Source organism: Perca fluviatilis, chromosome 6 (assembly GCF_010015445.1).
Source record: "Perca fluviatilis chromosome 6, GENO_Pfluv_1.0, whole genome shotgun sequence".
NCBI lineage: Eukaryota > Metazoa > Chordata > Actinopteri > Perciformes > Percidae > Perca > Perca fluviatilis.
The window spans coordinates 29040963-29056019 of NC_053117.1; the positions used below are offsets into that span (position 1 = coordinate 29040963).

Below are 15057 nucleotides of genomic sequence, written 5' to 3' on the forward strand. Positions count from 1 at the left end.
GCTACTAGTAAACGTTGAGCTAATTTGAACTACTTTATGCACTGCTCTAGCTTAGTTTATAAAATTATGAATACATCATAATTTACTTGATTTAATTTTATGTTAAAAATCTAAATCTACAATCTAACTAGTAACTAGCTGTAGACCATGTAGTGAAGTATAAAGTACAGCATTCCTTTCCTTCCATAGATTGTAATTACTTAAGTAAAGTAGGCTACAAGTACCTCAAATTCAATCAAAATCAGTGGTGGAAGAATGACTCAGATCTACTTATAAGCAAAAGTATAGCAATACCACAGTGTGGAAATACTTTGTTACTAGTAAAAGTCCTGCATTCACAAATTACAAAAGTATTAGCATCAAACTTGAAGTACCAAAAGTGATAGTACTCACCATGCAGAATGGCCCATTTCAGGATAATGTATATATATTATTGCATCATACTTATTGATGCATTCACGTGTTCATTAGGCCTACTTTAATGTTGCCACTGGTAAAGGTAAGGCACATTTACATTGTTTAGATACTGCTCCTCCCTGGGGATCAATAAAGTCTTATATCTTAAACTATAATAATACATTTCTTTGTTGATTATATTTTGTATTCAAAATCTAATTCTGCAAAGTAACTAAAGTTAGTGGAGTAAAAAGTACAATAATTGCCACAGATATGTCATGGAGTAGAAGAATATAGTTTTAAATGGAAATACTCAATTCCAGTACAAGTACATCATATTTTCTTGAGTAATGCCTTATATTAGAGATCAGAGGGTACACATTAGATTATTTGACTGGGAGATCTTTCCTCCCCCATTCAATTTAATTATTGGACAAGCTTTCCTTTATGCTGGGAGCTGCGGAGAAGCCTGGCTCTGTGTGTGTGTGTGTGTGCGTGCGTGCGTGTATGTGTGTGTGTATGTATGTGTGTGTGCGTGTGTGTGTGCGTGCGTGTGTGTGTGTGAGAGAGAGAGAGGGTGGAGGTGGTTGTGATTGTGCTGCTGCTGGTGGACGGGGCTTGTCTTTTAGCTGGCTGCCTGTGTTGACACGCATTTCTGCTCCATCTCCATGATTAAACCGGCTGCCTGGAGGGGAGTCGCAGCGGAGTGTGAAGCAGCAGCAGCAGCAGCAGCAGCAAGAAGCAGTCAGGAGGAATGAGAGCGGACCGAGTCGCGGCATCTTCACCATGCAGCCGACTAGCACCACCAGCCGTCCATTTTATACGATTATATGAGCCCATGAGAGCCAGTTTGTCTGTATCTTGCAGACAGGCAGCGTGCAGACCCGGCGATGACAACATAGGCCAACGCCTCGCTGCAGCTACATACAGGGAATGAAAACGCTCCCAAGATGGTCCGCATCGCCAAGGCCCTGGGTTTGGTTATTCTGTGCGTCGCTGTGCTCATACTGTCGCTCATCAGCTATGTGTCCCTGAGAAAAGACAGCCTCTTCACCTCCTCTAAATATTACATGGGAGGTCCGAGGATTATGTTCCACGCAGGATTTCGGTGAGTGATAATTATGGTTTAGTTGATGTGATGCAGATAAGCACTGTCGTCAACATAAACACAGAGACAGGCCTTGTTTGCACGATAACAACCTGGATGTGAGGCACAAGCTCAACACATCACTTTCACTTACATTTGGGCCGAATGCCTCCTTGTCAGTTAAACAAACAGTGAGCTGTCCGAGGTGCTGATGTTGTTGCCATGGGCGATGCATGTCGTGAAGTACTTGTATTGTAAACGTTTGCATCATCAGCAACATCACATCCAATTGTTGTGCTTCACAGTGGTGCTACATTTATTCAGGTACTGTGCTGAAGTACAATTATGAGGTAGCCCACTGGCTCACTACATTTCAGGGAACGTATTGTAGCCTACTTTTTACACCGCTACATTCATTTTACAGTTGTAGTTAACTTTTTAGTTTGAAGATCAATATTTTACATAATATCAAACATATAATGCTGCTTAAATTGGTGGAATGTACATTTACCCAAGTATTGCGCTTAATGCAATTGAGAGGTAATGCTCACATTTCAGAGGGAAATATTGTACTTTTTACACCTCTACATTTATTTTACTTTTATAGTTACTTTCATTATAAAAAATAACATATGATATAGCCTATGATTTTATGCAGTACAATACTACTAATCTACCCAGTAGTATATAAAGTGTCTGGAATTGGCTCCATATTGACAAACTACAACATTACAATGCTCTAATATGTACAGTGTTAGTGTTAATAAAAACAGAATCATCACTGTAAAATGAGCTATTCTGCATAATGAGTACTCTAATTTTGATACATTAAGTACATTTTGCTGATAATACTTATGTAGTTCAACAGAAGTAACATTTTAAATGCATGACTTTGATTTGTAATAAAAAAAAACAAGAGTATTTTTACACCATGGCATTTTTACTTTTACTTAAGTAGAATATCTGAATAATTCTTCCACCACTGTCATCTTATAAATAAGATGCATTCAAAGGCTGAACTACCCTAAATGTATGTAAATTAGTGAACATTAGCCCCCCCTCCACCCTTTATAAAGCTAAAACATGAATTCCTCATCTGAAAAATACATTTAAATAGAGAATGGGTTCCACTTTCTGACAAAATGTTTATATGTTGTAACATTAGGCTTTATAGATTGTTAATTGGCAGGTGTCAATAATGCAGTTATAAATGTCGGTAACCCATTGCCCATATGTCATTAAGAAAGGGTTTTTTAATCCATCTAATCTGCAGTTGTAAATGTCAGACTGTAAATGAAACCGTCGATAAATGGATTTTGGTGCAGATCCAGTGCAGCTCTTTCCCAGAAGGTATAAGTGGTCAAACGGTCCAACCAGTCAAAGGAATTTTCCACAACCTGGCAACCCAAAAGTTCTTGTTATTAATGGTCTATAATCTAATATTTGAAAATTGTTTCAGGTTTCCACTGGCTGCTGCATTTGAATTTTAAAAAGCATTTCATTTAACAATTTTTCAAAACATGGAGACTCAGAATCAGATGATTTCCAAAGAGAACCTGACAATGGCCAACATTAACACTTTTTGGTGGCTTTATGATAACTCCTTGCCTTCTCATAAAAACCAAACAGATGTGTGTGGATCTCTTGTTTAAGAAAACCATCTGAATACCTTTATCTCCCTATAAGACAAGAACAAACAAAAACAAATGAGTAGTTTGCACATGGATCACCAGGGTGTCTCAGAATTAAATTTCTCATGATTGTTGTTCTCAGGTCTCAGTTTGCCATGAATTTCCTGGACCCCTCCTTCATCCCCTTAACTAACGCCCTGAATGAGGAGCTCCAGGGAAAACCGTCCAAATGGAGGTTCAACAAGACGGCTTTTTATCAGCAGAGGTGAGCGATGTTAATTTTCTTTCTTCTTTCCACTACTTTTATTTGATAACTTTAGTTACTTTACAAATTGAGAAACGTACGAAGATCTTAAAAAATATAATGGTTTGTTATAAATCAAACTAACAAGTACAGCTGAAACGATTAGACGACAGAAAATGCTTTTCCTTTTAATAATTTTAACACGTTTTTAATAATTGAGATTTTGACTGTTGGTTGGACAAACAAAGGATTGGGAAGGTGTCACTTTGCTTAAATGTGACATCATTTCACACTATTTTTTTTTTTTAATTTTTACAAACCAAACAATCAATTGTTTCATGAAGAAAATTATCAACAGATTATTCTATAATGAAGATCATCATCAGTTGCAGTCTGATACAAAATAGTTCAAAATTATGTGCACCTCAAGCATTTACAACAGTAAAATCCTGCTTTTGTATTAATGCATGAATAATAATATAGTACATAATAGTGCCCAGTGCAGGACTTTTACTTGCAACATATTATACATTGTGATATTGCTTACTTAACTGAGTAAGTGTTTTTCTCTTTTCAGGAAAGATATCTTCAGCTACATCGACATTCCCACCAACTTCTCCCTCACAAAGAACAGTGTGCGTGTTGGCCAGCTGATGCACTTTGACTACTCCAGCCACAAGTACGTCTTCTCCATCAGCAACAACTTGAAATCACTGCTCCCAGACACCTCTCCCATCCACAACAAGCATTACAGCATGTGTGCCGTGGTGGGCAACAGCGGCATCCTGACGGGAAGCCATTGTGGCCCAGAGATCGACCAGGCCGACTTTGTCTTCCGCTGCAACTTCGCCCCAACGGAGTTCTACTCCAAGGACGTGGGCAAGAAGACCAACCTGACCACCTTTAACCCCAGCATCCTGGAGAGGTACTACAATAACCTGCTGACCATTCAAGACAGGAATAATTTCTTCCTCAACCTGAAGAAACTGGAGGGAGCCATCCTGTGGATCCCTGCCTTCTTCCTTCATACCTCAGCGACAGTAACCAGGACCCTGGTGGACTTCTTTGTGGAGCACAAGAAACAACTGAAGATCGAACTGGCCTGGCCGGGAAACATCATGCACGATGTCAACAAGTAAGAGTGTTGATCTGATAGTTCAGATTTTTTTCAACTGACGTGACTTATAAAGCTAACTGGAAAGTATGATCAGGGCCGCGACTTTGGAAATAAAAAGTAAAAGTAGGCTATGTAAGTATCAGCAAAATGTAAAATACTTTTTCAACAATTTTTTTTTTTTTTTTTTTTATTTTGGGTTTTTTTTTTTTCATTCCCTTTTTTTTTTTTTTTTTTTTTCTCAACCCTTTAAACTTTTTTTTTTTAAAAAAAAAATTAAAAAAAAAAAAAAAAACACATCATAAAAAAAAAATTAAAAAAAAAAAATTCAATTGAAATCTGAAAAGTAATCAAAGCTGTTGTGGAGTAAAAAGTACAATATTTCTCTATGAAATGTAGTGGAGTATAACATTGCTAAATATGTAAATACTCAAATAAAGTACAAGTAATTTGCACTTAAGCACAGTACTTGAGTAAATGTACTTTGTTGTTGTTTCCACCGCTGCATAGTCATAAGGAAAGTGGGATTATGGGGGTTAGGGGAATGAAGGATTAATCCTGGTATTCTACTTTTAGAGGTATTTTGAAATTAAACATTTCTGATTTTTGGATGACTGACTTGTCTTTTCTCCCTCACAGATACTGGAAGACTAAAAACCTCTCCCCCAAACGTCTCAGCACTGGGATCCTAATGTACACGCTGGCCTCCGCCATGTGCGACGAGATCCATCTCTACGGCTTCTGGCCCTTCGGCTGGGACCCCAACTCGGGCAAGGATCTGCCTTACCACTACTACGACAAGAAAGGGACCAAATTCACCACCAAGTGGCAGGAGACCCACCAGCTGCCCAGCGAGTTCAAGTTGCTCTACAAGCTGCATAGAGAAGGCGTGATTAAACTCAGCCTGACCCACTGCTCTTAGACATACGATGGAGGGTTTTTAAGAGGTAACTTCAGAGACCCAGATACATCTGCTCAGCTCAAACGTCTGCTGTGACCCACAATGCATGAGAAGTGCTAAGGCAATTTACGACAAAACACACACTCACATCCTGCTGTAATTTTACATGAAAATGTCACAGACTTATCACAGCGTTGTTACTCATTTATCCGGTATATTGTTGTCTTCAGCACTACACAGTTAGGACGTTTTACGCTGCTCGGTTGCTTCCATTACTGTCCTGTGCATGGCTGCCGGCCGTGGCTAAACAGCTCAAACTATTTTAACTGGAGTTTGCAGGGGGATTCAAAACAAATAGTCGAATCGTCCAGTTGTGTTTAACACAGCATTGATTGAATAATCGCCTTTTAACAACAGTATACTGATTCTGTAGACAGAAATCACTGCCTAATCTCAGGGAAGGAGTTAGATCAGTGTTTATGTAATCAAATTTGATGCCTCAAGAGAGGAGCAGTTCCTGTTTCAGGCCTTTTTGCCCCCCCCATGAGGTGTCAGACAATCGGCACTGCTCTGGAAAATGGTATTTGTTTACAAGACTGTACCTGTAGACAGTGTAACTGTCCACTTCAAATTTTGTTGATTCTTAAAATTTTTTGAATAATATTTGACATTACAACAATAAGCCATAAATTCATGGACAATGGATAGTGTGTTGTCATTAAAATGCTGAATTATAGAAAGTGGTATTGACCTACATTAGGTTCGGAGACTATAAGACATTTAAAAATATCTTCCAACAAGACTACAAGTCTATAGCCACACTAGTGGCTACATTCAACTCACACAAACTTTGATTTTCCGAAACGAAAAAAATACCCAAATGTTGTTCACCAACACCAAGGTATTTCCTGAATCCTCAAAGCCTCTTCTAACCATCTGGTTTAAAAAATATTTAGTCCGTTTCCCAGGTTGCTATTGCAAAAATCTCCTTGATCTTTTACAACATGAGAAAAATTCAAACACGTTATTTCTTTGTGAAATTTTTAAATAATAGAAAGTACAAATTGAGCAAGGACATTTCTTGAGAGTCTTTGAGGATTCTGGAAATACCTTCAGAACAGTGTTAGGTTTTGTTGAACAATCTTCTGATTATTGTTTTTTTTCAGAAAATCACATGCTTAGTTCTGTAAGTCAAATGTAATATCAAAACATGAGTCACAAACTGGGGCTTAGGTTGCACCGGCTATTCGTAAATCCATTACTGAGTTTGTGCATCATAATTAACTACGAGCTAGTTTTAAAATCAGGTTTGCAACTTTGCGGTGATGAAAAGATGTCAGGAAGTCACTGCTCCGGCTACCCATAAACTCGCTTTTTACACGCTTCTTTTGTACGAATTAAACAAACGAGATATAAAGTTTGAATTCGGAGCTTTTGGGGTTCCGTATTTTGTTATCTTCAGACAGAGCCAGATTAGCTGTTTCCTCAGTTTCCAGTTCATATGCCAAGCTAAGCTAAGCTAACCGGCTGCTGGCTCCAGTTTCATACTCAACATACAGACATGAGAGCGGTGTCGATCTTCTTAACTAACTTTCGCAAGTAAGCAAAGTAGTGTATTTCCCAAACTGTCAACGTATTCCTTTAAATCAAATATCTTAGCTAGTAAAGTAATTAATGTAGGCTGTAACATAGGCTAACTTCCAAAGGTTAAGGTTTTAGTGCGGGAAACAACTGCCAGTCCTTTTAAATATGTTTTATATGTTAAATTAAGCGAGTAGTATTCATGAAGCTAGTAGTATTCATGCAGTTTAGCACAATTGGCAGATATCTGTTTATGCTAACTTATTATGATTCAGTCATTAAACGTTATTGGCATATCATTTTGTAATTTGAGGTATTTTTGTGAAGTGCAATTTAAAATATCCCAAGTTTACATTTTTGCACAGTTCAGATTTGTCAAATTCAATATAATCTTTTTTACTCTTAAATCTAAACAGGTCATATATAACCAACCAACTAGTTGGTGTAATGAAAAATAATTATTTATTTATTTAATAAACAAACTAAGTTTGAATTTACGAAGAGCTGCAACCAGCTCCAGAAAACAAAAGGAAGAGACAATTTTACAATTCTAACCAAGAACCAGAGGGTACCAGACCATCTTGTGACCTAAATTGCGGCACTAGCGTGGCGAAAAACATCAGGAAATACAATATTTTGTTTGATCCTGAGGTTTACCACTATTTAAATTATAAAAAAAGTACTAAGCAAGAGAATACAGTATGTATTATAGAGCTTTTGTTGACAATGGGAGGGTTAGTTATTTATTCATCATGTAACCATATTAATTCCAATATTTGTGACATAAAACAGAGAATGAATGAATGTTATATGACTTACTGCATCTAGTATGAAGAGCATGATCCATTTAAATGACATTGCATGTGAGGCACTAACAAATCTGTTAGGCTAGTTTTATACAACCTTTTTGAAGATTGTTGTGGGGTAAAAATGTAGTTCTTTGCATTTGTGTGTATTCCTAATGGTGTATTCCTTAAGACTATCACCAGTGTCTTTGTATGAGACGTTTCAAGGCTAACAAGAAGAACCCTAAAATATTCCACATGGGACCAAACCTCTACAGATCAAGTTAAAAATGAACAAGCTTTATTTTTTGTAATTGTAGATAACCATGGGTTCTCAAAAACAATCCACCCCGTCATGCCAGACTGCAGTCTAGTGGATATGGGGAATTGAATGCTGGCCACATGACTCGTCTCATGACTCTGTAATGTGCTCCTTGTTGCAAACTCTGGCTGAGGTTTATAAAACAGAGCAATGCAGCCATTCACACTTACCAGATAGTAGCGTGTGCTTTTGTGCTCCTTCAGATTTAGCGTGGTAGGCCTTTGCCCGGCATCCCGTCCCACACAAAGCGTTTCTTTTTGTCAGTGTCCTTTACACAAGATGAATATTTCAGATGGTTAACTTTTGTGTCTCGTCTCCAAATCACAGTGCAGTCACCACCATGAAATCACATATCTGATGAAAAAGTTTGAATTTTAGGCAATTTAATTGATGTCATAGATGTGTACATTTAAGGATAATTTCTGTGGTCCCTTAGGAATGTTGTGTAGTTACACCAAAGACCATGCGCAAAGGAGAAATGTTAGCTTGATACAGACGGAGTTAGGATTTTGAAAGCTGTATGACAACTAACGACGACTATTATTGTATGAGAAATGGAGTATCCCTTTTTTGATGTTGAATATCACATTTTGTGGCACAAAAATCCTTTTAAAACGTTTTGCTTTTTTTTTTTGGCTTCAGCCAAAGTAAATTTATTTGTGACTCCATGAATGTCCTCCTATAGATCGATTAGTTTGATAAATCCACTGACATGAATGCAGGACAAGGATAAGTTCCTCTTTTAATGAAATCAAAATCAATGTGTAGAATGTGTGTAAACAATAATGATGCTAACAAAGTCTGTGAGGATTGTATTTTCAGTCAGAATAACAGTATAGCTTTTTGTGCATTACATAACCTAAACCTAAACATACAATGTCTTTATTCCAAATGCAGCACTATACAGGATTTGTTCCAACAACCCTTTAACATTCTTGTACTTGTGTTCGATCTGCATGGCAACTTGCATTAAAAACTTTGGCTGCTTATGTACATGTCGTAAAAAAGTCATAAATCATGTAAGTGACTTTGCTATCTTGGTTGTTCTAACAAAAATTATCATCTACATAAGAAATATAACCATGTCTTAAATGTTTTTTGATTATACTCCATGATAAATATATGTTATGTGCCTGCATATTCCTTCCATCAATGCCTCAATGTGTAAAATAAAAACAGTATTTTTCTCTGATATAACCCATTTGAATATGATAAATTAGTCTTCTTTTTGCTGAATCATAACCACTTGTGTCTTTGTCTTTACAACAATACCTGTATTAATTTACTATATACATTTTTGAATTCTTTTACCCTTCTATCTCCTCTTTCTCACTCTTACAATGCAAAGGCTGTGAATAAATAACATCACAGACAGCAAATGTTAAGAGAGGAATTCACACTGTAATTACAATATTGGGCCAGATTTCCTCCCAAGTATCTTATATTTTAGATATTTAAGATCGCAATTGGTCCTCTCACCTAGCAGGCACCCTAGTCCATCTCCAGAAAACAGTAGCATTTTAAAAATGCAGCGTTATTTAGGGCAAACGTGAAAAGAGTGGCTGCTGGTGGTGACATCAGCAGGCGCACCTCCTCCTGACAGGAGCCTCCTCCACCTCATGGCTGACAATGGGGCTGCCGTTGGGTTCAGAGCTTTGGCCTCCGTGAGTGTTCTGCTCCATCCTCTTCATCACCAGGTCCAGCAGGGTGGTCACTGCCTGGTCCACATCAACACCCGTCACTGCACTTGTCTCAAAGTAGGGGATTCTGACGAGAACGGAGAGTGGAGATAGATGCTTCCATTGGCTCAGATGCAGACGACACACACGTTTACATAACCTGATCACCAGGAGACTATGGTCTAATACACAGAGTAAGCGCATGAAACAAATCAATGATTGGATGTGCCAGAACTTTATTCAATTTGTTTAATTGAAGAAAGTTCTGGTTGTTTTTGAAGGCAAAGAGTAAGTAGTATTAATAGTCAGCGCTCAACTTCAATTGGCAAATTGAAATACCGCAGACAAAGCCATAAATATTTGGTGTAGTCATGGACTCAGACCTGAATTTCAACAGCCACATGAAGACAATTACAAAGTCAGCCTACTAACACCTTGAGAATATATTAAGGACTTATGTCTCAACAGGATTTGGAAAACCTTGTCCATGCTTTTATCTTCAGTAGACTTAACTACTGTAACAGTGTCTTGAAAGGTCTCCCTAAAAAGTCAAAAAGACAGCAGCTGATTCTAAATGCTGTTCCTCGAGTCCTCAATAAGACCAAGACAGTGGATCACACCACTCCAGTTCTGAGGTTATACACTGGCTTTCTGTCTCTCAAAGACTTGATTTTAAAATACTACTGTTGGTTTATGAAGCAATGAATGTGCTTTTCTATTCTCTTTAATGAATGTTTTTAATTGCTTTTTAAAGTTTTATGTAAAGCATTTTGAATTGCCTTGTTGCTAAAATGTGCTATATAAATAAAGTTGCCTTGCCTTGGCATGGACAAAACATAAGCTGACATTTAGTGACCATGTTGTGTGTTTGTGTTGCTGCTAAATCGATATTTTACAACCTTTTGACTACTAAAAGAGTAGAATGTACTTGTAACCCTTGTCACAGTTTGCCTATGTCTACTAGGCCTGAGTAGTGCAAACAAAAGTGTTTTTCTCTTTATTTTATAGGCATGAAGAGCTACAACTAATCAGTATTTGGCCTTGACACACAGTTTGGAAACAGTTTGAAAACAGCTCACTAGCACCACCCTGTTGTGTACTGGTGAAAGAGTCAAAGCAAACCTATTGTAGTGCTTGGTTATGAAAATATTGTAAAAACAAAGTAATGTTACTATTCATTTTACACTTGAAATCATGGGGAAAAAAGTCTCAAATATTATAACATGTGACAAACACAAGGTGAATCAACATAAAAAAAGTTGAAACTAACCAAACAGACCAAACCAGACTAGTTAAAGGCACAATCTGTGATCTTAATTATTTTCTTGATTAATGGATTAATTCAATTGGTCCAAAAAATAGTAAATAAAACAATTATATTTTGTATAATATCAGATGAGACTAAAAAAAAAAAAAAATTGAGGAGCTTTTGGGCATTAAACAATGCTGAACTGGAAAACTGGACAATTAAAAAATTCTGATTTAGTTAAGAAACAAAGTCAAAGTCTGTTTTTATCAGGAACTCAAACTCTTCTATAATGTGTGTGAATATGTGTATTCAAATTGTATACATGTTTTGAATACAAATGTGAAAACTTCTGCTGATATATTTATATACAATGTTTTAGTCTGTTTGACCTACAAGATAATACATGTGTAAATAAAACATGTTAAATCAATGAGTGAGCCTTAAATCCTCTCTTATAAAATGATTGTTTTTTTTTGCCCCCATGTGTGGAGTAAGTGGCAAACCAGGTGTTGTGTATAAAGTGGCTCAAAATCTACCTCTGCTTTGAATTTGATTCCTTTTTTCCAATACACAGAGTCTGATTAACTGTTTTCTTGTGCTGCAAAGCAAATGCACAGAGGGCTCCCAAAGAGAAAAAGAGGAAATTCTAAACTACATGTGCACTTCACACAGCCTCACAAACCACCATTAACATGTGCTATAACTAACAAACAGTAGTACTTTGTACTTTGGTACATCCTATAGTATGTAAAGCCTTACCCGTATCTGTCTGCCAGATCTCTGGCCTGTCTGCCGTTAACATCCCTCACATCCTGGAGGTCTGCCTTGGTGCCCACCAACACGATGTCTGGACTATCACAGTACGCGTTGGCCTGTAGCTGACCTGAACCAACACAGAGGAAGTCATTTAAACCCATGTAATGCAAATAGACACGCATGAGCAAACTTTAAACTCTGTTAGTTTAGTTTCTCAACTCTCTCAACTTTGCATCTCAATCTTAGTGGCATCAAGAGAGAGCACTGATCTAGTATTGATCCGAAGCAGAGCAATGCTGCTGAGATGACACATACTCATCCAGTTCCTGACGTTGAGGAAACTTTGCTGATTGGTCAGGTCGAACATCAGCAGGAAGCCCATGGCGTCTCTGAAGAAAGCTGTGGTGAGGCTGCGGAACCTGAAAAACAGATTTGTTTTACAGGATAAAGCTCCCATGCGTCATGAAATTGTATACAGACATTCATGTTCCTTAGAAGATGAATCCTACAGATTTTGGTGACCCCAGAAACTTTTCTTCTATTGCTCCCATGAGGTTGAGATTTGTGGTTTTGAGTGAAATTTCTTAGCAACCTTTGGATCCATTGCCATGCAATTTGGTACAGACGTTCATGTTCCCCTCAGGAGGAACTGTAATTACTTGGGTGACCAAAACATTCATGTTCCCCCCGATCTGTAATTACTTTGGTGACCAATCACATCAGACTGGGATTTTTCAGGAGGGGCCCTTAAAGAGACTGGTGCTAAAAAGGAGCATTTCAGACAGAGGGTCAATATACAGTAGCTATATGCAGGCAGACAGAATGAGAAAAATAATGTGTTTTTTTGAACATTAATGTATATAAACATTTATATAAACATGTTCTAGTAGAAACCCAAAATACAAGTATGGACATGGAAATGAGCATGTCTACTTTAAGCCCAAATTATACTGTCTGCGTCTGCGAGTGAGCGAGGATCCACGTAATGTAAATGACATCATCAGAAGCTGTACGTGTAGGTTCTGTGCGGACGTCCACGTAGAGCCAATTTGTTGTGACCGCACGGACTTGTCCGGACATATCCGGACATATCCACGCAGCTACTCTGCTATAAGTGGTAGCATGGCGATCTACTGCACGTGTGGAACGCATCCTCCAAACAGATCATATCAACAGAGCTACAATCAGTCGGTGGGATTGTAGGATTTTTCAAATTATTTTGATGGTAATAGTTTTTGGTTTTAGAAAAATGTGCCAATGCTGGTCAATAAGTAACTTGCTTTCAGTCCATTTATTTATTCTCAGTGTCCCCAAGTTTAGATGTGTTGGTGGTGGGGAGCAACAGCGTACATTGCCGTTTTGGGATTACCACCAGGAGTCGCAAAAGCCAGAAATTTGAGGTTTTAAATGAACATGTCTAAATGTTAAGTATATTGTGAACATCAGTGTTAGTTTTACCTCTCTTGTCCCGCTGTGTCCCAAAGCTGAAGGTGGATGTTGAAGTTTCTCTCAGTTGCCCCATCAGCACCTTTCCCTGTGTACATCTGAACCAAACCACAGAACAAACCTCTGAACTGGGTTACATATATTTTGAGTCAAAAATTATCCTTGTATGTCTGCACCTAAACATACCAAGCATCACTTACCACTCTCTTTTCCCTGAAGTCGATGCCCACTGTTGTTGTGAACTTGCGGTTAAACTTGTTGTCGGTGTACCTGTAGAGGTAGGTGGTCTTTCCCACCCCTGAGTCGCCGAGTGCCAGCAGCTTGATCAGATAGTCATACTCCCAGTCAGCCATTGTGCAGCTAAGTGCTCAACCTGCCACAGAGTTGAACTCACAGTACACTGCTATGCTGGTTTGATAGATCATGAACCATATGAGTTTAGAGCAAGCTTGCACATGCACAACACTTGAAGAGTGAGTAAACTAGAAAAGAAAGGTGAAATAGTTCCACCTAAGCTGCAGTTTGAGGGCGCAGGACCATAACCATCACGCAGACTTATCGGGACGTCATAACTCCCGACTCATTAGGCTTTGATCAAAGAGGGGCTAGCACATGACTGGAGTTGGCTTCCGCATGAGCAGTCAAATGTCTTGCCAGAGTGTTCAAACTTTGCTGAGTGAAAAACACAGCCTATTTGGCAGACAGAACTCTTTACTAGGGCTACTGGCAGACAGCTCAACACTGCATGACGCCACTCAGGTCACTGCAATGCTTCGGCGACACTCGCAGTTCTGACAGGCCAATAAAGACAGGGTGGGAAATCAGATTTGGTTATGCAAGAGATGGTTGAGATCTCCCATGGGCCAAAACAAACCTGAACAATTCCATTTATTTTCTTTAGCATATCCACAATTGCATTCAGGAAAAATGTATGGTCAACTCAGATTCCCCCACCACAGCTGTGACAGGACAAGGGATCCCACCATTAAATCTAGAGTCATTTCCCAAGTGCATGACTAATGGTATTAGATTCTTTGCAATCAGAAGAGTGAGGAGACGCTGAGTAATCAGCCCTTTAACCTGCAGCATTCTCTGTCCTGATCTGACAAAAACACCATCAAAAAGTATTTTGGTGATTTCCTCAAATACCCACTGATAGTTTCACAGGTCCAATGACAACAAAAAGTAATATATCTTACCAGTCTATCTGCAGGAAGTGCCAACGCCCATTCAGATGTCGCCCAACTCGTCCTGATTGAATAAAATAATCGCTATCATGATGCGATGGCACATCCTGAACCTTTCCCCCCTTCTTACATGTGATCCAAGGAGGAGTTTCAAGCCAGCAAGAACCAAGTGGGGCTGTGCTTACAGACCTTGTGTTTTTCCGGTATTTTACATAAGGGGAAAAAAAGGCTCTTTGAAAACTGGATGTCGACAAATAATGTGAGCCTCTGTGGATTTCAGTGAAAATCGTCCAACCAAGGATCAGGGGCTTTACTTCTTGAGGCTAAGAAAAGTAATCCTCCTTCTCTCAACAAAAGTGAAAAACAATATGAAAACAATAAACCTGAAAGCTAAAGACTTAATTAAGGCCGCCTAAAGATTTTGGAATTTAGTTTTAGCTTTGTTTACAAATGGTAACATTATAAGGTCGCTTCAGGTAAAAGGGGATTTCACACATTATGTTCAAGGCACAGAAAAACCAAGCAGTTTGTAGAGGTTTTTAAATCATTATTAAGTTTTATAAACATATATCCAATATATTATAATCAACAGCAATGAAAACTTACAAATTGAAATAAATATCAAACTTTGATCAACTTACGATTATACTATTTTTGTTTGCGTATTTGGAGTGTAAAA

The 15057-nt window shown here is 38.2% G+C and overlaps 2 protein-coding genes across 2 annotated transcripts; one reads left to right on the plus strand and one right to left on the minus strand.

Moving 5' to 3' along the window:
• Nucleotides 1-977: 977 nt before the first annotated feature.
• On the plus strand, nucleotides 978-9262 carry LOC120560378 (sia-alpha-2,3-Gal-beta-1,4-GlcNAc-R:alpha 2,8-sialyltransferase-like). The gene is made up of 4 exons (XM_039802796.1): nucleotides 978-1504; nucleotides 3257-3379; nucleotides 3936-4493; nucleotides 5112-9262. Exons 1-4 carry the CDS (start codon nucleotides 1347-1349, stop codon nucleotides 5392-5394), a joined length of 1122 nt encoding a protein of 373 aa, XP_039658730.1. The 5' UTR covers nucleotides 978-1346; the 3' UTR covers nucleotides 5395-9262.
• Nucleotides 8787-14734, minus strand: LOC120560379 (ras-related protein Rab-27B-like). The gene is made up of 6 exons (XM_039802797.1): nucleotides 14391-14734; nucleotides 13392-13564; nucleotides 13204-13289; nucleotides 12061-12164; nucleotides 11749-11872; nucleotides 8787-9828 (listed from the first exon to the last, which is right to left on the minus strand). Exons 2-6 carry the CDS (start codon nucleotides 13542-13544, stop codon nucleotides 9639-9641), a joined length of 657 nt encoding a protein of 218 aa, XP_039658731.1. The 5' UTR covers nucleotides 13545-13564; nucleotides 14391-14734; the 3' UTR covers nucleotides 8787-9638.
• Nucleotides 14735-15057: the final 323 nt, after the last annotated feature.

Excerpts from the sequence above, each read along its gene's own strand:
- LOC120560378 (XM_039802796.1), top strand. The coding sequence starts at position 1,347 with ATGGTCCGCATCGCCAAGGCCCTGGGTTTGGTTATTCTGTGCGTCGCT. Across the intron at positions 3,380-3,935 it reads ACGGCTTTTTATCAGCAGAG|GAAAGATATCTTCAGCTACA; the intron begins GTGAGCGATGTT and ends TTCTCTTTTCAG. Across the intron at positions 4,494-5,111 it reads ATCATGCACGATGTCAACAA|ATACTGGAAGACTAAAAACC; the intron begins GTAAGAGTGTTG and ends TCTCCCTCACAG.
- LOC120560379 (XM_039802797.1), bottom strand. The coding sequence starts at position 13,544 with ATGGCTGACTGGGAGTATGACTATCTGATCAAGCTGCTGGCACTCGGC. Across the intron at positions 13,290-13,391 it reads ACTTCAGGGAAAAGAGAGTG|ATGTACACAGGGAAAGGTGC; the intron begins GTAAGTGATGCT and ends GGTTTGGTTCAG. Across the intron at positions 12,165-13,203 it reads GACACAGCGGGACAAGAGAG|GTTCCGCAGCCTCACCACAG; the intron begins GTAAAACTAACA and ends TCTGTTTTTCAG.